We start from the raw sequence: 20,233 nt of genomic DNA, 5'->3' as shown, positions 1-20,233 counted from the left end.
TACATACTAATAAAACTGACGGTTTAACTGCAGGGGATCAGTGGGAATTTCTTTTTTTATTAATAGGAAAAAAAGAAAAATGATTAAATCCTTTCCAATGATAAGAATTGGTGGTATGCTCAGTTGGTTTGTATGCTTCAAAAATCTGCTGCTGATTTTATTCTTTTGTTTGTTATATATAATTCTATAGATGATAATGTTAATTTATTTTAATTGAAGAGGTTAATGTATGTTTAAGTTATATTTAAGTTAGGTCTTTAGCATGTTTCTTATAGAGGGTATCAGTCTTGCATCAAATAGTGAATTCCACATATGCAAAATTTTGAATGTATGTCTGCAAAGTGTTATATTTTCACAGCTCACCATCAGTAAATATTGTATAGTAAGTATTGGACTAAGAGAGAGTTGCAAACCTGCAAAGGTGGTTATTTAAAGCTTTAAATGGGTTGATTGGGTTTTGGAGGTGTGGTAACAGCCATTGCACAGGGTTGGCGTGGCCTGTGGTGGTGGGGTGGTGGGGCCCAATGTGTTATCTTTTCATGGGGACCAAAATCCCTGGTGGTGCCGCTGCCTCTGGTTGTGTACTTATTTATTTATTTTTATTGTCTCTATTAACATTTAAATAATTGTCATGGACTATATCTCATTTCATTTATTTCTCTAGATGGCGAAATAAAGAAAAAAAAGCAATATCATGCAGGGAAATAAACTACCAATAATCTAGTAATGAATGTTAGACAGACACTGAACAAAAAGCAAAACAAAACTGCGCGAGGAATAACAATTTAACACCACAAGAAAAGTGAGAAATTCAATAAGTCATCAAATTCAAGACTGAAATTTCTAACAAGAACAGTGACGTTGTAAATATTTGATCTTCACATGCTCACACACAGACATTAACGCCTGGTAATGATCCTATGGGGCATGATTAATACAGGCTGTATCCTCAGAGGTTGGAAATATCACACCAATAATTACATCAGTTCCACAAAACGCCCAATTAACAACCACAGTTTAAGTATAAATTAACAATGTGGTGAACTGTTAGTGGTGCAATGTTACTGTATCCTTTCATTGGTGTGATGTGTTACATTACATCCAAACAGTTTAAACACAGAAATTAAATTTAATTATTTAATTAAACAAATCTCACAAGCTCACAGGTGTTACTTTAATCTATATCAGCAATCTTTTCTGTCTGAAATATACTACAGTCAACCTCATAGTATATTAGTTAGTATAGTATATGGTACTTTAAAGAAGAACTGGACTTTATTTATTCATTCAATGTGAAGCCAGTTGCATTTCAGGAGGAATTGTGTTATATTTATTCATCTATTGCATAAAGTCTATCACTGTAATCACATATTGGATTTGCTTTAACAAAGACCAGCTTGTTCTAGACATGATGATCATTTACTATTCTATGTATGAATAGCAAATAATTCCCAAATCCTGATTCAGAGCAGTGAGGCAGGGTGACTTGTGACTTCGTGGTATTAGTTTGTAACTCTGAGGATCCAAATAAACGTGTACAATAAAAATATTGTGAAATAAAAATCTCAAATGTCTTTGTCCACCCCACCAGTTCTTGAACAGAAACAGCATTGAAACCTTCTCCACAATCAAAAGATCTTATGGTAAGGGTCATGATACACCCATTACACCATGTTTGAGTTAGAGGTAATGGATAACAGCATGCTCTGCCTTGTGGTTGTTGAGTGCATGTGAAGCTGCTTATCCCCACAGATGGCATGTGACAACACACAGGCATATTGGGTGGATCAGCATGTGATAACAGGAGCACTGTGGAGCTGCAGCTGTAACCCTGTCAGAGGATCTATGGAAGAGTCAAGGTGTCCTGATATAGAGAATAAGGTGTATTATTTTCCTATGTCAGGACATCACATTGTAGATTATTTGGAATTATGGTTTCTACCACAGGCAAAAAAGGAAAGCTGTGTTCAAATTGTTCCAGCTTTCATCCATGTTTAAGGTTTATTCGTTAGTTATTAGTTTAACTCATGGTCAGGGCTCAATTAGCACCTGCATTAAGTAGGCAACTGCCCAATTTTACCAAACATTTGTGGGACAGTGAGCTTTTGGTCCCCTGGTGGATTTAAGGATAGTTTCACAATTCCTAAAGTCTGTCTTAAAACAACTGTCAGGTTCCCATTTGAACACTGAAAGGGGTTTTCTTCACTGTAATCATTCCTCTTGTTCGTACTGGCTATTAAAAGATCCCCCTCAAGTGTGTTTTCAATATAAGTGATGGGGGCCAAAATCCAGTATGTCACACAGTTGTTTTGAGTTTCCTCGGACAGTGTTTCCCTGTTGAGCTGAGTTGGAAGTATAGTAACAAAAAGAGGAACTTTGGCACTAAAAAGTTTGTAATGTTGAAAGATATCTACTTGCTTTGACTCACTTGGACGACTGAAGCGTCATATTAGCTTCAAACGTTTAAATACATTTTTGCACAGAAGGGGGACTGGCTTTTGTCCCCCATCACTTACACTGTAAGCATATTATGAAGGAATCTTCTAATGGCCAGTGTTAACAGGAGGAATGATTATGGCATGAAAAACCTATTTCAATGTTTTTTTGGGAACCTGACTTGTTTTAAGACGGACTTGAAAAATTGTGAACCCTGTCCTTCAATCTGCTCATGATTAAGTCTATTTCACCAGTAAAAGCTAACTGTAGCATTGCTGCTATAATTACTTTAATACTCTTTGCACACTGATTTAGAATAATAATTGAAGTTCATCTGGTTTTAACAGAACAGATGGTATAATGATGGTATAACTTTTTGTAAAGTGCTATTCATAACACTTTCCACATGATGGTGCTAAAATCATCACCTCTGAGTTTCCTATCATGGTAGTTCTCCACTTCTGGTTATGATCCTTAAAATGTTTTCCAACACTCAATCACAGGCATGCATAATAAATGTTTTTCCCCTTTAACCTGTAAATCATATGATCAACCTCTCAAAATATATAATATATAAACACACAGGTGTAACTAATGATATTAATGACGACTCTTTACAGCAGTTATTGCAATGCAATGCAGCAATTAATGATGTAATTAGTTTAATCAGGAATATGTGATCTTATATAACTGAACAAAAAATATATTTACTGATTAAAGACACCTATAATGACTACAAACCAGCTCAGCATGAAGTGGAATTTAACATTTGTCTATGTGACACTTGGAATTTGTTTCTTTGATGTGAAATTCCTATTTAACTTTCAGGGAATTCCAGGTTGAAGGTGAATCTTAAGGTTGAGGAAATCTGGCTACTGCAAATACACAATTACCCAAATAAAGAGAATACAAAAGAAAAAAACAGACAAAGACACACAAAAGCCACGTGGAGAAATCATGAGCCTGAAGGTAAATTCTGTTGTCTGCAAGGAAAGTTCCTGATGTAACCAACACTTGGAACATACAAGATGTGTTAAAGTACAGAGGGTTCCTCACACATACTTGCTGCCTCTGCCTGCCTGTAGGTTTGAGGCTCTGCTTACACTAGGTGGTATACCAACATGCCGTTCTTTAACACTGGACATTTTTAAACATTGTGTAGGGTTGAATGATATGACAATATGTAACATGAGACAAGAGGAGTTTGTCAACTGTAACAAAGAGCAATCACTTTAATATGTTTGTATTAGGACATTATGGGCAATGTTGCAAATAAATGAGCAGGACTTATACTGATAATTTATGGGATTGTTGCATCAATATGATTAAGTACTTAAAGATAGGTTCACAATTTTTCATGTCTGTCTTACAAACTTAGTCAGGTGCCCAAATGAACATTGAATTAGGTTTTTCTTGCTGTAATCATTCCTCTTGTTCATACTGATCATTAGAAGATCCCTTCATAATGCACTTACAATGTAAGTAAATCACAGTCCTCCATCTGTGCAAAAAGTATTTAAAAGTTTATCTGCAGCTAATATGAATCTTCAGCCGTCCGAATTAGTCAAATCAGGTAGATATCTTTCAACGTTACAGTCTTTTTTGTATCAAAGTCTCTGTTTTTGTTACTCCCACTGCAGCTCAACAGGGAAACACTGTCTGAGGAAACACAAAGAGGGAATTTGATGCTACAATGATTGGAAACGTGGCAGAACTTGATAAGACTAACTCAGACTGCTGAAGCCTCATATAAGCTTCAGATCAACTTTTAAAGGCATTTTTGCACAAAATGATTGTGCGCACACACTGTGGATTTTTGCCCCCATCACTTACATTGCAATCTTGGATCTTTTAATAGCCAATATGAACAGGAGGAATAATTACAGCGAGGAAATCCTCTTTCAGTTTTCATTTAGGCACCTGACTGTTGTTTTAAGACAGACTTTAAATCTCTTAATTAGTGGATGAGCAAAATGCAGATAATCCCATCTAGTTATTTCTCAGTTGAATTTCCACAAAAAATGGTATATTATGATAAGTAAAAAAATACCATCATACAAAATCTTATCCATATCACCAACCCACATTGGGCACTCATTAAACACAGATCTGTACCCCTGTACTAACTGACCGTTTTGTCTCAGGGAAATGAAATTTAGCAGAATTGTTAGTGTGGAGAAATGCATATTATACCACTGCTACAGTATGAGCTCCAGAATTATGTCATATTTTTTCAAATGAATGAACTGCATAAATTGCACTAATTCTCCTAAAGCCCCCTTAGATTCACTCTGGGAATCTAAACCACTATGAAAATACCCACCTGACATAACTGCCACTATATGAAACATGTACACTGTGTATAGATAGATAGATAGATAGATAGATAGATAGATAGATAGATAGATAGATAGATAGATAGATAGATAGATAGATAGATAGATAGATGTGCTTTATTGACCCCAAATTGGGAAATTCTTGAGTTACAGCAGGTTATTCAGACATTGCATGGGAACGGTAAATATACATATCAACACTAGAAGATAGAAATATATATCTATAGGAAAATAAACAACAAATAACTACATAAAATAGCTCAATACAAGAATATTAGAAAAAAAACCTTAGCATATACTATGAATATAATAAGATATATACATAGGGTAACATATAGATTAGACAAGAGTGCAAAGTTGTTGAAGTTTTAAAAATGCAATGAGGTAGAGTAGGAGTATAAACCAGTCTCGTTTTCTTTCGGGAGGGGGGTTGAATTTTGTGCTCCACCCCTGACTCACAGTCACATTTAAGCAGTGTCTCTTTCCACTGTGAAAGTTATTCCCCAGCCGAAGGAGGAGAGCCAGTGACAGCCCACTCTCTCCTACCAACAACCCCAATCTGCTTTGAAACAGTAGTCGGCGTGCTGAGGCAAGAGCTAACCTGTATCTCTCTCTCTTTCTCTCTCTCTCTCCCTCTCTCTCTCTCTCTCTCTCTCTGTCTGTCTGTGGGACATCGAGGCGAAGGGGAGAGCTCACAACACAACACGGCGGTCCTCCATGGCTCTGTGCAACGGAGACAGCAAGGTCAGTACCCGCTGCTCCGGTCCTCCTGTGTAGCCCGGTTGACTTCATGTTAAGACCCCGGTTACTGGTGTATTCCCCCCCTCTGTCGGTTAATTACGGCCTGTGTGCACCTCCGGGGGGGAAGTTGGAGAGCATGTAACGTTACCACCAGCAGTAGCAATGAGTATGTGGTTGTGTGCCTGTTGCAGCGTTACATTAACATGTTGCTCATATAGATGCTAACTAGCCAGGCAGGATATCTCAGTTATGTTAAGCAGAAGTCAATATTTTACATATTTATGTTTTAAATGTGCTTGCTTCCCTGTTATGGTGGATCCCCTCTAAACCCTTCGCCTCCAAGCACCGCGTGGGTTTTAGCATAGCCATAACCTAGCCAGCTGCTAACAGGCTAATGATCACCGCTGTTTATACTGCCTGTGAGCTAGCATGCTACATAGGCGTTAGCCGGGCAGTCTGAATTTGTAACTGGAAGTCCTGCATTATGATTTTAGATTTTGGGAGGTTCATTTGGGGAAAGTGACATTGAGCTAATTAATTTCACTCACTTGAGAGCGGACGTTAACTGTCAGTTTGCTAACGTCGTCACTAAGCTAACTGTTACTATCAGCCAACTTGCGGTTACCGGTCTGTCAACCGGAGACACTACAGCTGATATGGTAAAGTTTGCTTTAAAACGGTACAAGTATTTTACTTAATGATAAAATAGTAATAATCGTACGTTTAATTTGTACTGCACTTGTGTATTGTGCTGCTATGATTGACGATGGCTTGTTTTTTAGCGGTTATACTCCACTTCAGATAACAAATCGGAGGTGAAGATGTTTTAAGAAACATATATACGGCGTAGCTAAGTGTTTCCACTGAACACGTGGGATCATGTTTCTCTTCCTACTTTTGTTTACGGGTGCAGACTTATTGTTTGTAGTTCATACACTGAAATTCCATTACTTCAGAGGACATTACATTGACTTATTTTCATTTCCTGGAGACTTATCCCAACCTTTACCATAACAACTACTAGCTATAACCCTAATCCTTAACCTAACCTTAACATAACCATAAAATATACGCTATAACCCTTAACTTTAATCCAAGTCTTCACCCTAAAATGAATGATTAACGTTAAGGGAGGCAGGTTTACAACATGACTATGTAAACAGATTTACGTCCCCACAACATGAGGAATATCTGGAGCACACACAAACACACATAGTTGTATCTTAGCGTTGGGGAGACGCAGTAGACCCTGCTACAGTTTGAATAACCTTGGATAGTATTGAAATAGATCTGTCAAACATTCTCACTAATAAGTTTTGACCAACTTGTGGGACTCATGTGATTCCACTGATGAGCTGAATGGTTGCAGCACGTTTCACAAGAGTGGATGTCTGTCAGTAGTGGAGCTCACATGTCCGTAATTATGTTAGACCTTATTGAGTCACATTTTCCACATGGAGGTCAGAGGTGGAGCACAGTAAAGTCTACTTCCTACCCCAACCAGCAACAAAGACAGTATAATGACTGTATTTTTTTGTATGTGTGAACATGTCTCCACTTAAAGCGATGACAATGTGTATTTTTCTGAATGTGTCTCTCCACAGCTGGAGATCAGCAGCGCAGAGCAGAATGGATCATGTGAGGGGGCAGTGGCGATCCTGGATGCAGGGGCCCAGTATGGCAAGGTGATCGACAGGCGGGTGCGAGAGCTGTGTGTGCGCTCTGAGATCCTTCCCTTGGAGACCCCAGCCTTTGCTATCAGAGAACAGGGCTACAGGTGAGCAAGAAGCATATAAACCAGAAATGTATTGTTTTCTTTCTTTTTATAGCAGTGTTATGACACTTTTCTTCTAATATTAAAGTGTTTCATGATACATTTTGACTTGATTGTTTTCTCTCTCTCCCCCTCCTTAGGGCAATCATCATTTCAGGAGGCCCTGCCTCTGTGTATGCAGAAGATGCACCCTGGTTCGACCCTGCCATATTCACTATAGGAAAGCCCGTCCTTGGGATTTGCTATGGCATGCAGGTATCTATTTGCATGCATACACACACAGTAAAATTCTGTAATGGGCTTCTTTTAGAATGACTAGGGAGACTTTCGCTCATCCAGGAGGCTTTTGTCCAAGAAAGCATGTGTGTTACATGCTTTCACTCTTGAGTAGCTACACTTTACTATCACTCTACTCCAGGCTGCTGTTCAGCTCCCCTGGGCCAGCTGGGACTTCACCAGCTTCTTCAAGGGCACTTTGACACTAGCTGAGGGAGACAAGAGTATTACTCGTTCACTTTTCCCAGCCAGCCTGGAAATTAAAACCAGCAGCCGTCCGTTCTCAAGCACATTTCTCTCAACCACAGGCAGTCTTAGCATGTCTGGAATCACACTAAAATGAAGTCTGTGTGTGTCCAAGTGTTAACTCTGTGCTGTTTGTGTTACAGATGATGAATAAAGTTTTTGGTGGCACAGTGCACAAGAAGAGTGTAAGGGAAGATGGAGTGTTCAGTATTGGACTGGACAACACTTGCTCCCTCTACAGGTAATGTGGTTTCTCATGTGGACAATAAGGAGTTTGTTATTACATTCTATATACATATCACTATACATAGTAGTTGTGATTGTTGTCTTGGAGCTGCATGTTCTTGCATATTTGTGCATTTTCTACCTACAACTAGAAATATTTGGCAAGATAACAGACTGAGTAGAAACATACTGAGTTTGTGGCCAGAAAAACATGGCCTGACACACAGCATAGAGAGAGAATCAGTACATGGAAGACAGAATCGCTCCTACAGATCAACTAGGGTTGGGTGACAGAACAAATGGATTACAAGCTTCTAAATGTAACATCCAGTATATCCATGTGAAATCTCTTGTAAAGCCACAGTGGAACATTGTAGGTGATTTATGCTCTGAAAGAAACGGTTCAGGCATTTGCTATCCATGACTGAAGCTCAGTATTGTTGCACTGTATTCTGCATCTGATCAGATTCTGTGACCTGATTACAAATTTCAGCTTCACAGTTTTTTGCATTGTCATATATTGTATTTTTATAGCTGCTACTAACAGAATCTGGTGGCCACAAGTGTATAGTATCACAGAATCTGACAGGCTGGAGATTTGTGCACAGTAAAATCAATCACATTTTAACTACTGATGGTGCTTACATTGTGCTTTTAGGGCTTATTGGCATATGTTTCATCTGACACCTTGAATGCTGGTCAGACAGAAACATAAACAAACTTATTTAACAGATCTAAATCAGCAAACCATCATTCTATGTAATCATCTTGTCACCCACCCTAAAAATGAACCCAAAAAAGTCACTTACAGATCTGTGAATGGACGTTCAGTACCATCTCTTTCTTTTTAGTAGCTGACAACATGTTGTAGACATTGTGCTAAGCACAGCTGCTTTTTCCCAGTTGCATATTTTACTACAAGCACTACAGAAGCTTCCAATCAATTACATATTTTCTCTGGTTGTTGGATAAAACTGCAGAGTCTTTTATTACTGTCTACTTCTCTCACTTAACTCACATTCACACAGTGAAAACATGGACTGTACACATAACTATTCTATGTCATGTTATTGAACATAACACATCTTCTGACGTCTCTCTGATTGTTCATCTCATCAGAGGCCTTCAGAAGGAGGAACTGGTCCTGCTGACCCATGGAGACAGTGTGGATAAAGTGGCTGATGGCTTTAAAGTGGTGGCCCAGTCAGGGAACATCATTGCCGGTGAGAAACATGCAAGATAGACACTGTGACCCTGATTAAAGTTGCAATAAACAACATTCAGCCCTACTAGATGTCAGCAAACAACTATTTGCTATGTAAAGATATAGTGAAGTAATGGCGACCTGGGCGGAGAAAAGTCACACTCCTTCTGTGTGCGTTGTAATCTGACCTTCTCTGTTCTTTGTTTTGGATGCTGGTCTGGCTGATAGTGCATGTGAGCGTGCATGGTAGTGCACGTGAGTCCCTCAGCGTCCATTTCCAACATGGCGGCCGCGTCACAAATGTTCTCAAATTACAGCTAAACAATTCACAAAATATTATTATATTATATTATTATATTTCTGAAAACATCTGAGGCGAGAAATAGGCAGTACAACAGAATCTTGATCCACATTTGATCAGCACTGCATAGTTTGACAGTTTGATCTGAGTTGTCTGAGTTTGATTATGAGTCAGTTCAGGGATCGCTTTCTTTTTTCCCCCCAACTTTATTGAGTAAATCATATGCACGTTTGTTTTGGTCTGAGACGCTGATGCTGATGCAGGTTCTAGTGTGACATCTAGTGGGGCTGAATGTCATATATTGCACCTTTAACATAATCCAAAACTAAGTTGTGGCCAAGTCCCCCCCCTTCTGTAACTCAGAAAGCCTATGTGTTAACATCCAACACAGCCTCTGAGACAATTGATTACTCTGTATTTTTAGATTGTTTTTTCACTTTCATCTGACATCTGGGTTTGGACTAATAGTATAATTTAATTCTATCTTGACTGTATTATTTTCACAAGGCATTCAGAAGAGGGTTTGATAAAAGGCAACTCCAACAATCCCCTCATCATATCTGTGTTTTTTTTGTGTGTGTTTTTTACCAGGGATTGCCAACGAACAGAAGAAGCTGTACGGGACACAGTTTCATCCTGAAGTCGACTTGACAGAGCGAGGCATGGAGATGCTCCGTAACTTCCTCTTTGAGATCGCGGGATGCACGAGTAATTTCACCGTACAGAACCGCCAACAGGCCTGCATCAATGATATCAGAGAAAAAGTAGACAAGTCTAAAGTGCTGGTGAGTGAAACTGCACAAAGTGTCATGAATTTGTGTTGTTTGTGATGGCATCCAAACCGTTTTTATGACAGAAAGATGGCTAAAAATGGAAGAAAACAGTAAGCATGTTTTATCCTGTTACATCGGTGGTAATTTGACTGAATGTGTAAAGCAGCGGTGCTGAGTATGAAGTGTGGAAGCCACTCAGGAAGTGGTGACAGCAGCAGTGGTGGGAAGTTAAGTAGAACCAATTAAACTGTCAAATTAAACAGTTCTGTCTGAAAAGTGGTAGTCGACTCCCTGAGCGCCTTCAAACTGGGCTTCATCTCAGGGGAGTGTGAAGGCGATAAATGAGCGTAGAAAACAGGCTCTACGAACAGGATTTATATTTAAAGAAGTACATGTAGCTTCTGTTTCTTGTTCCTCAACTAAAGGTTACTGAGGGTTACATCTCTTACTAGCTGTTATGTTCTTATTGTGCTGCAGCATGTTCCTGCGGCAAGTGTTGCATCTTGGTTGTGCGAGTCCCAAGAGTTGGTAGTCGGCTAATTAGATGTAAAGCAGTGTCAAAGCTGTAGTCATCTCATCCTTTTTAATGGAGTTCATGATTTAACAGCCTTCCAGCAGATGCAGCATCAGATATGTTGGAGACAACATGACTAATGCAATGACTCCAGCTTCACAGTAGTGAATTTATTTCTCATGATGTCCTCAGGTGCTGCTGAGTGGCGGCGTGGACTCGACAGTTTGCACAGCCCTCCTCAACAAAGCTCTGAACCAGGATCAGGTGATTGCAGTTCACATCGACAACGGCTTCATGAGGAAGAGAGAGAGTCAGAGTGTGGAGGAGGCCCTCACCAAACTGGGCATCAAACTCAAAGGTAGAGGGTCTTGAATGAAGTAGACTAAGACTTTACTAGGCTGAGAAATATATTTAGCATAATGAACGAACTTAAGTTAGAATCACTCCATGAGGAAATGATAGATTGCTCTTGTAATACTTAGCTGTTGTAGAAATTAAGGTATAACAGAAATTATGTGAAAACAATTTGCAGATAATGTTTTAAGAATCATACCTTTAATTGCACTCAATATATGATGGTTGATTATCATTATTACAGTTTGTTGCAGCCCTAGATATAACAAGATACTGAACTAACTATTATATTTACATGTATTTTGTCTTTGATGTGGTTTGATGTACATTTTTGTTTTGCTCATAACCCAATTCTGTCTCCTGCCTTCTTCTTTCTCTCCTCTAAAATGTTGCTCTCTCCAGTGGTAAATGCAGCTCACACTTTCTACAACGGAACGACAACACTTCCCATCTCTGAGGAAGACAGGACGCCCCGGAAGCGCATCAGCAAGACCTTGAATATGACCACCAACCCTGAGGAGAAAAGGAAAATCATTGGAGATACATTTGTCAAGGTCAGTACAAGGTTTTAGGTAATTCTTCTATGGAAAGTGCCGTAAATCACACATTACTTTGAGACTATCGGCTTGCCTGCCTACAGCTTGTATACTTTCAAATTATATAAATACACAACACCATACAGTATATTCGACAGTATACCTGCTTGTTTGTTTGCCCTTGATTCGCTAGTTCAGTGTTGTGTCTGACTTTGTGGATTGTGTTGCCTCACAGGTGGCGAATGAAGTGATTGGAGAGATGAATCTGAAGCCAGAAGAGGTTTTCTTGGCCCAGGGTACCCTGAGGCCTGACCTCATTGAGAGCGCCTCTCATCTCGCCAGTGGCAAGGCAGAGGTCATCAAAACACACCACAACGACACCGAGCTCATCCGCAAACTCCGAGATGAGGTACTGCACACACACGCACACGCCTACACATCTTGTAAATTTATTTCTCTGATACATTCTGCTGCTTCAGAGTACGGACACGATACTCAGTATATATGTAAATCCACTGTGCCTTTCAAAATTGTGAACGCATGCATTTATACCGTATGTCACCCCTAGAGGCTCACTAGCTGTCTAAAAATGGAGGAAGATGGTGCCACAATGTCGAGCATATTGTAGAAAAATCAATAAATAGCTGACTTACTAGCTGGTATTGACTGATTCTACTGATAGTCATGAAACACCAGAACTACGGTCTTTCATTATACGGCACAATATACTGTGTGGTGCTCATCCACCATAATTACACATAATTACATTCCAGCAGACTCACACTTTCGTCACATCACCTCTGCACATGTTTTTCTCACTCACTGTAGTCGGAGCGGAGGATATTGCACAGTACCTGTACCTAGCAGAACACCAATTCTTGGCATTAAAAAAATTAAATGTCCAATGAATAAAGGCCCGTAGCGGTTCGGCATACACTGAAGTACCCTGAATCTTTTACCAGAAGGTTAAAAACAGGAAATTGGAGCACAGGATATAAGTGGTGTCTGATAAGATTACTACCGCTTTGACAGAGATTTTCTTTTAAGCCCCAGTTATTGTCATAGCAGTCTGCACCAGACAAGCTATTTGATACTTAAGTTGTACAGATTATTAAACCGTGCTGTTCTTTTGTATCTTATCATGCTTTCAAGGACTTACAAGTGTAATTAACTTCTGCTCATCACTGAAAACCAGAAATCTGTGTGGGGAAAAAAAAAGTATTTGCTGTTTGCATACGAGAGCAGAGGTTTTGAAAGTCACGGAGAAAGCAAAACAAAAGCAGAGCCATTATGCAGTACCTCTGAGTCACTGAAAAATAGTGTTATTGTGTGATAGTCTTCGCTTCCTATACTAGACACATATTTATGATCTCCACACAATCTGGAGAGCGTTCTTGAACTCTAGGAGGACAGCAAACACCGAAACATAATTGACTTTTTATTCAAAGTACATTTCTACATCCTTCACCCCTCAAATAGCTTCTTTATCTTAGAGAATGGTTCAGTATCACACTACACTCAAATAAGCACTGAAGCTGCTGTGAAGATAAACATTCACTCTTGGTACTTGAATATTATTTGGAGTTTCTGTTGTTTTCCTCAGCCTTTCTATAGAAATGCCCCAACTGTGCATCTAAGCATATCTCTCACTCTCTCTCTCACTGTTGCAATGCTGATCTCACTTGTTTGTGGTCCTCCAGGGAAAAGTAATCGAACCACTGAAAGATTTCCATAAAGATGAGGTCAGAGCGCTGGGGAGGGAGCTGGGTCTGCCGGAGGAGATTGTCTCTCGACACCCTTTCCCTGGCAAGTACATAAACACACACACACACACACACACCTATGATGTGACTGCTCTGACAAAAACGTATATAAGTGATTTGCATCAACATAATGCTTAAAGATGCTGGTGTTTGATCTGTTTGTCAGTGTATCGTTTCATCGTCTGTCTCTCTTTCCCTCATGCGCACAGTTACATATTCAATTATATTTTATAACTAATCACTCCTGTACTTGCTAAGACTGCTCCTCCTTCTCCTTCACATGTAGGTCCTGGTTTGTCCATCAGGGTGATTTGTGCAGAGGAGCCATACATCTGCAAGGACTTTGCAGAGACAAACAACATCCTCAAAATCGTCACAGACTTCTCTGCGAGTGTCAAAAAGGTCAGAACACTATAGATGTATATAACAAAATTATTGACACTAGTTGTCTGGTGTCCTGCATCTGTAGAGATACAAAACAACACCCCCCCCCCCCCCCCCCCCCCTTCCCCGCACCAAATTGTATACATGTGTTTGCAGTGAATCATGCACAGTTTGAGCACTAATTTAATCACCTGATTTAGTGTTGACAGTGTGAATTTCCTGACATCAGGTAGTAGTAGTAGTTTTAGCAGATCCAAAAAAATCAGACAGATGCAGGACTGAGGGATAAACTCCCAGTCAACTCAAAGCATCACAAACTATTGGTGAGATGTCTTTAAGAAATGCACCGGGAGCATAAACAATGTGTCAACTAACATTTATTATGAAATGACACATCAGTATTTCCTGTAGATTTTGGTGATTTGGTTGATTTTTCTGATTTTACTTAATTTGCAGTGGCTGTTTGTAGCCAACCAATCAATACAGTGGAGGCTGTGCCCACTCACCAGAGGAGAAGACATTTGCTCTTCTTCTGCCTCGTTAATTAAATGGTTAATAATGTGCAACCTCTGCTGGTTCATTGGCCACATTACACAACAACCCACATTATTTGTTTTGGGTGTAATTCAAGTGATTTTAAGATTTTGTGTGTAGTTTCCACTTTGTGTGAGTTTTTCTTTTCCCAGAGTGACTAGTAAGTTCCCTTTTCTCGTATGAACAAAGAGCTATAAATAGAGCTACATGGGCTTTAGCTGTAACAAGAAAGTACAACTGGGGACTCAATAATTGGCTACACCATGAAGAATAGTTGTACACAGATAAATTATACAGGTTCAAAGTAAATTTCTACTTCAACATTACACATCATTTTTTTTGTGGCTGTATTAACAAAGCTAATGGCTGTACTAGAAAGGTCTTTATGATCCTGTGATGCTACATAGCACTTATATAGGTATGATATTAGACTTCACTTCATTTGTGGCGACGCAGTGAATCAGCTGGTGAATGACAAGCATTCCCGAAATGACTAAAAAGTAGGTACAACATAGACAAGAGTGTATTTGTCAAACTATGAGGTTCACTTGCATATTAACATACCACCTCTCTGTCTCTCTCCTCTCCAGCCCCACGCCTTGCTGCAGAGAGTCAAGTCGTGCATATCGGATGAGGAGGAGGAGAAGCTCATGCAGATCACCAGCCTTCATTCACTCAATGCCTTCCTGCTGCCCATCAAAACTGTCGGCGTCCAGGTAATCCAGTTTGGATTTGATTAACTGAATGACAGTCAATCACTCTGTGTCTCTGTGCTGACTGTTCACCGTCCATGTCAATCAATAATTATTACATCAAATCTTCTCTTCAGTGATTTATAACTCAAATGTATTGATCTGTAGTCAAACTAGTTTTAAAGTAGACCTGCTATGGGCCCAAGTAACATTTTAAAGGTTTGTCCAGATGTAGCGAGTTTGCTGCTAAGCTGTTGCATATTTGTGGAGAATCCTTTAGGGCGGCTGATGAATGCTCAGAGGCAGTGGAAGCTTGAAACAGTGTGTCTCACTCTTGCTGTTTGTCTCTTGTTGTGTTATATCTATAATTTAGTGGTTATCCACAAGACATGCCCATCCACACAAAGCTTCTCAGTTTCATATGTTTCGACCCTCTGAGGAGAAATCTGTTGTGGCACATGTCAGACATTCTCAGCACCTCCGACGTCATCTCTGACGTGTACAAAACGTATATTCTGTAGAAATGTTTAAACATGGCAAAAAAAACTTTCCAATTGTAAAAACTGAGTTTCAGTGTGTTGCCTGGAGAGAACGACGGTCATGACTGCTTCCCCCACCCAAACATTGCAGTCAGGCGGTGACTGTGTGCTGGGTGTGTTCTATTACTTCCTGTTTGAGTTTTAAATTTGGCCTAAACCTCAAATTGTGGGACAGACAGGAGACGGTAGACAAACAAAGTCGACTTTTACTGCCTGGGGAATATGTTAGAAATCTATTTATAAAAACGTCCCTGTTTATTCAACAGGAAAAACTAAATGGTAGGAAAATTACACGTGCCCACACTCATCTGTTTAAGGTTTTTTCTCCCTCATTTAATTTCATCTGTTGCTCTGTAAAGCCTGTTTTTATTAACAGCTTTGAGAATAGATTAAACTGAAGTTTCTGTCTCTCTGTCTTTCACTGTCCTACAGGGTGACTGCCGGTCCTACAGTTATGTGTGCGGCGTCACAAGTAAAGAATCTCCACACTGGGAGTCTCTCATGTTCCTGGCCAGACTCATCCCTCGCATGTGCCATAGCATCAATAGGTAAACACACAAATCTTTCCTTTTTATAGTTTTATTTTTCACATTTGCCACATCAGACACTCAACATTGACGCAATGATCAGCAGCACACAAACAGACCCATTAATTCATTCATGCTTGTTTTCTTTCCTTCCCAGAGTTGTGTATGTATTTGGGTCCCACGTGAAGGAGCCGCCTACAGACATTACCCCGACCTTCCTGACCACAGGCGTTCTGAGCACGCTTAGACAGGCTGACTTTGTAGCTCACTCTATTCTCAGAGAGTCTGGTAAGTGTCTGCGCCTCAGTGATTTCACACATTTTAAATTAGTGCTATTAGAGCATTATATATTTGGGATAATTTATGTGAATTTGGCAAACTCTGTTAATAAAATCTCTTAAGATAAATTTATCATATGTTGATGCCAGTGGTAATGTCTTATGTCTAGAGGGTATGAGTTGCAGAGATTTATTGAATTACAACAGAAAGCATAAAGTATAACGGTAGATTTTGATGTTTCTGCCCTCTGACAAGTCAATTTGGAAGAGGACCAAATAGCTTCTATGTGTGAGCAACTACAGTCAATGCAAGAGGGCTGAAGAATTTCTGTAGAGAAATTTAAGTGTGCCATCAAGTGGCCATATAACCTTTGAATGAACAGTTGAATGTCAGCATATTTGTATCAGCAAGGGGAATTTCACATATTCCTGGAGACAAACTAGATATTTGTTTGAGAACATTTTCTTGTCCTCTATTGAGCAGATTTTTCTTTATTTAATATATCTGTACTTTTGCGGCTGTGACTGTGGTTACACTTGACGTTTCATTGTGCTGTTTTAAGATGTGGTTTACATTCAACATTCAACTAAAACAGCAAATTTGAAACATTGTCTATAACTTTATGCACATTTAAACAGCAAAGATGATGGAGAATCTAGTGTTGGTCCTGTATGCAGTGAAAGAGTAATTGCTTTACCTGGTGATCCAGGTGAACACAAATATTATTTACTGAAGTAAGGAAATTGAAATTTAGGTATTTGTAGTGTCTATTGAACAGGTGCAGTGTGACAAACCTGATAAATATTTCTAAACAGCAGAGAAGAGAGATTTTCCAACTTCTTTAGTGATGACCACAAACCACCGTACAGATGGACAAACTAACTAAAAACCTGGTTTTCAGATTCCGTCGTAGGCAGTGAAGCTTCTTTTTAACTTAAGGTTTGTCATAGCAGTAATAAAAACTTTTCTTTCTCTCTGGCTATGTTTTTCTTTCAGGCTACTCTGGTAAGATCAGCCAGATGCCGGTCATCCTGACCCCTCTGCACTTTGACCGTGACCCACTGCAGAAGCAGCCATCCTGCCGGCGCTCCGTGGTGGTCCGCACCTTCATTACCAGCGACTTCATGACTGGCATCCCCGCCATGCCGGGCAACCATCTCCCTGAGGAGGTATATCTTCGTTCAGCTCGGTTTGGTCTCAGTTTCTAGCAAGTTTATCAGGATCCCAACTAGGCTTGACTACCATTCCTTGCAGAAATAACTGATACTTTTATAAGATATATTTAACATGTTTTGGTGGCTTTAGGACCGAGGAATTCTTTAGATTTTGTTAAATGTCTCAGAGAAGTAATCATCTGCTGATCTGTCTTCCCAGGTGGTGCTGAAGATGGTAAATGAGATTAAGAAGATTCCAGGCATCTCCAGAGTCATGTATGATCTGACCTCCAAACCACCTGGCACCACAGAGTGGGAATAAAACACAACATGACGTTGAACCGATAGGACACACACTCACACACAATGCACAAACACACTCAACAGATATCAGAGAGGGCTGGTGAACTCCTCTCCTTCTTTTCTGTCCTTCCTCCCTTCCTACTTTCCTTCTACCCCCCTTCCCTCCCCTCCTCCTCCTCCTCCTCCCTCCTGTACCTCCCCTTCCTCTCTTCAACATTCCCATGGAAGGCAGACCGTACTGTGACGGGCGCACACGCAAAGGCGCTACTACTCTGCTCTCCCCACCACTCCTCCCTGGTCTTAATATTGTTGGCGATAGGGATCGATTAATGTCGGTTATTGATAATATATTGACTTTGTTTCATTTCCATGTACAACAATTGTATTTCCTCTCTTATGATAAAAAGGTAAATTGCTGCTTCCTGTTGTGAGGTCGACTATTAAAGGCAAGTGGCCAGATGCTGTGAACGTACAGATAGTGGACTTTATTGTGCCTCAGGTTGCATTGTGGGATGAGCAAAGCATAAAAATAAGTAAACAGAAGTGTCACAAAAAGAAAGAACAGTGGAAGGAGGGTTTTGAAAATCTTCAATTGTTTTCTGCCTTTTTTTTTTTTTTTTTTTGGTCAAATGTTTTTGTTTTACTGTTGTAGGTCAATGTCCTCAGCCTAAGACTATCCTCCCTCTCTCTGTTCATTTTCACTTTCTGCCTGTATACTGTGCTATGAAGAAGGTTGCCTGTGCAAAGTAAAACAGACAAAACCTATGTGACCAATCAATGATTTTTAAGCTTTTTTTTTTGTTGTTGTTTTGTTTTGCCAAAAGTAGAATATGCTGTGTTGATATAACGTTCTGGGCTCCTCTGACGATCTTCTCCAAGCTACATTTGTTGACAAGAGGTGTTGACTGTTGCCGTCCCCATCATGGACAGCAGTTAACCAGCTGTGCAGCTGTGCAGGAGGCCAATATGATGGGTGACTTTGTACGTGCCTGTTCTATTGTTTTGTTTTTTTCATTTGGTGTGATCTGACCTGGATGTTTCCAGAGACGAGGATATAACAGTTTCTCCTCATGCTGCAATATGTATGCTTTTTATGAAGAATAAACATGGCAAGAGGACTAACTAATAACAAAATTATAAGTACAGTAGAGTTTATAACCACAGTGTGTAAATTGCTGTCGTCATTTCAACATTATTTGGCTGCTCTTTTGCTCTGCAGGGGCGCTTTTTTTTTTTTTTCTCACCCATAAAGCCTCTGTGCTTTATCAACAGAATTGTACATCCAGTGGAGACTTCACCTTATTAAGTGTTTTGCTCTGTAGTGTCACAGGTCAGGTTAGGAGTACTGTCAGTTGCCATCTCCGATGTAAATTCACTGTGTCTAAAAAAAGGCATTACTGGTTCATTTTTCTGTTCTGTCAAAACTAGTCATTCTTGTCATCTAGACCTCAGTGAATACAGCGCTCAGGTTTAACTGAGTTTTAAAAAGCGTATAAGATAGAGACATCTCACTCGGGCGTGGTGCTTCTCATGCCTTCAGAATTTGTCTCTGTGCCTCTCATCCTCTGTTACTCCCTCACCTTTAGTGGCAGAATATTCCCAATGCAAAATGAATGGTTTCCTTACTTGTCTGAACTGCTATGGTTATTAGTGTTTCTCCCTCTGTTCTGCCTTTTTATATGTGTGTATTTTATGTTTCATATGTCTCCATAGAAAACAACAGCTTGATAATAATAGACATAATTTTGTAGTTGGATTTAATTGCAATATCGATAAGATTAAGTTATGCAATTCTATGTCTGATGGGGTTTTTTTTTTTCGTTTGTTTTGGGTTTTTTTGTTCAACAATGCTCATTCTCCTTAGTAACGTGCCTCAAACCAAGCCACTGCATGCAGTTTCAACTATGACATTTGTACAATGGAAAACTGAGCTTTAATAAAGATCTCCATGTGGAAACTTCCCACTTCTGCCGTGATCAACTTGTGTACTTTGCAGTTCACTGTACTGTATATTTGTTTAGCTTAGCTTCACCATCTCTAAGATACATCACATACAGGCTTCAGTGCAGAGACAGTGATTTAGACCTGAGAAGTGCATTGCTTTCATAACATGCATGTGAATTCCTAGTGCCAGTCCTTATAGATACACCATGCCAAAAATATCCATCCTTAATATTTATTTAGTCTTGTATGGAGTCAATAAGGGGGGGATTTCCTGTGAAACAAACTGTAGTCTGAGTTTATTTTGCATTTCTTCCCAGTGCAGACTTATCTGTTCTGAACATTATTGTATGCAGTATGCAGTAAGACAAGTCATTCCTCTTGTTTTGTCAGTAATACTT

The 20,233-nt window shown here is 39.6% G+C and overlaps 1 protein-coding gene across 2 annotated transcripts; it reads left to right on the top strand.

Moving 5' to 3' along the window:
- The first annotated feature begins 5,265 nt into the window (after positions 1-5,265).
- On the top strand, positions 5,266-19,855 carry gmps (guanine monophosphate synthase). 2 transcript variants are annotated; one of them, XM_044354251.1, is made up of 16 exons: positions 5,266-5,516; positions 7,118-7,290; positions 7,428-7,542; positions 7,953-8,050; positions 9,154-9,257; positions 10,131-10,324; positions 11,019-11,184; positions 11,583-11,734; positions 11,952-12,125; positions 13,417-13,522; positions 13,766-13,881; positions 14,988-15,113; positions 16,061-16,176; positions 16,313-16,443; positions 17,431-17,603; positions 17,809-19,855. In XM_044354251.1, exons 1-16 carry the CDS (start codon positions 5,490-5,492, stop codon positions 17,908-17,910), a joined length of 2,073 nt encoding a protein of 690 aa, XP_044210186.1. In that variant the 5' UTR covers positions 5,266-5,489; the 3' UTR covers positions 17,911-19,855. The 2 variants fall into 2 exon arrangements, with proteins under 2 accessions (XP_044210186.1, XP_044210187.1); XM_044354252.1 differs by lacking the exon at positions 5,266-5,516 and adding an exon at positions 6,004-6,172.
- The last annotated feature ends 378 nt before the right edge of the window (positions 19,856-20,233 follow it).

Source organism: Thunnus albacares, chromosome 6 (assembly GCF_914725855.1).
Source record: "Thunnus albacares chromosome 6, fThuAlb1.1, whole genome shotgun sequence".
In the NCBI taxonomy this organism is placed as follows: Eukaryota; Metazoa; Chordata; class Actinopteri; order Scombriformes; family Scombridae; genus Thunnus; species Thunnus albacares.
Note: the sequence above shows the minus strand (reverse complement) of the source record. Positions and strands in the feature narration are given on the sequence as shown.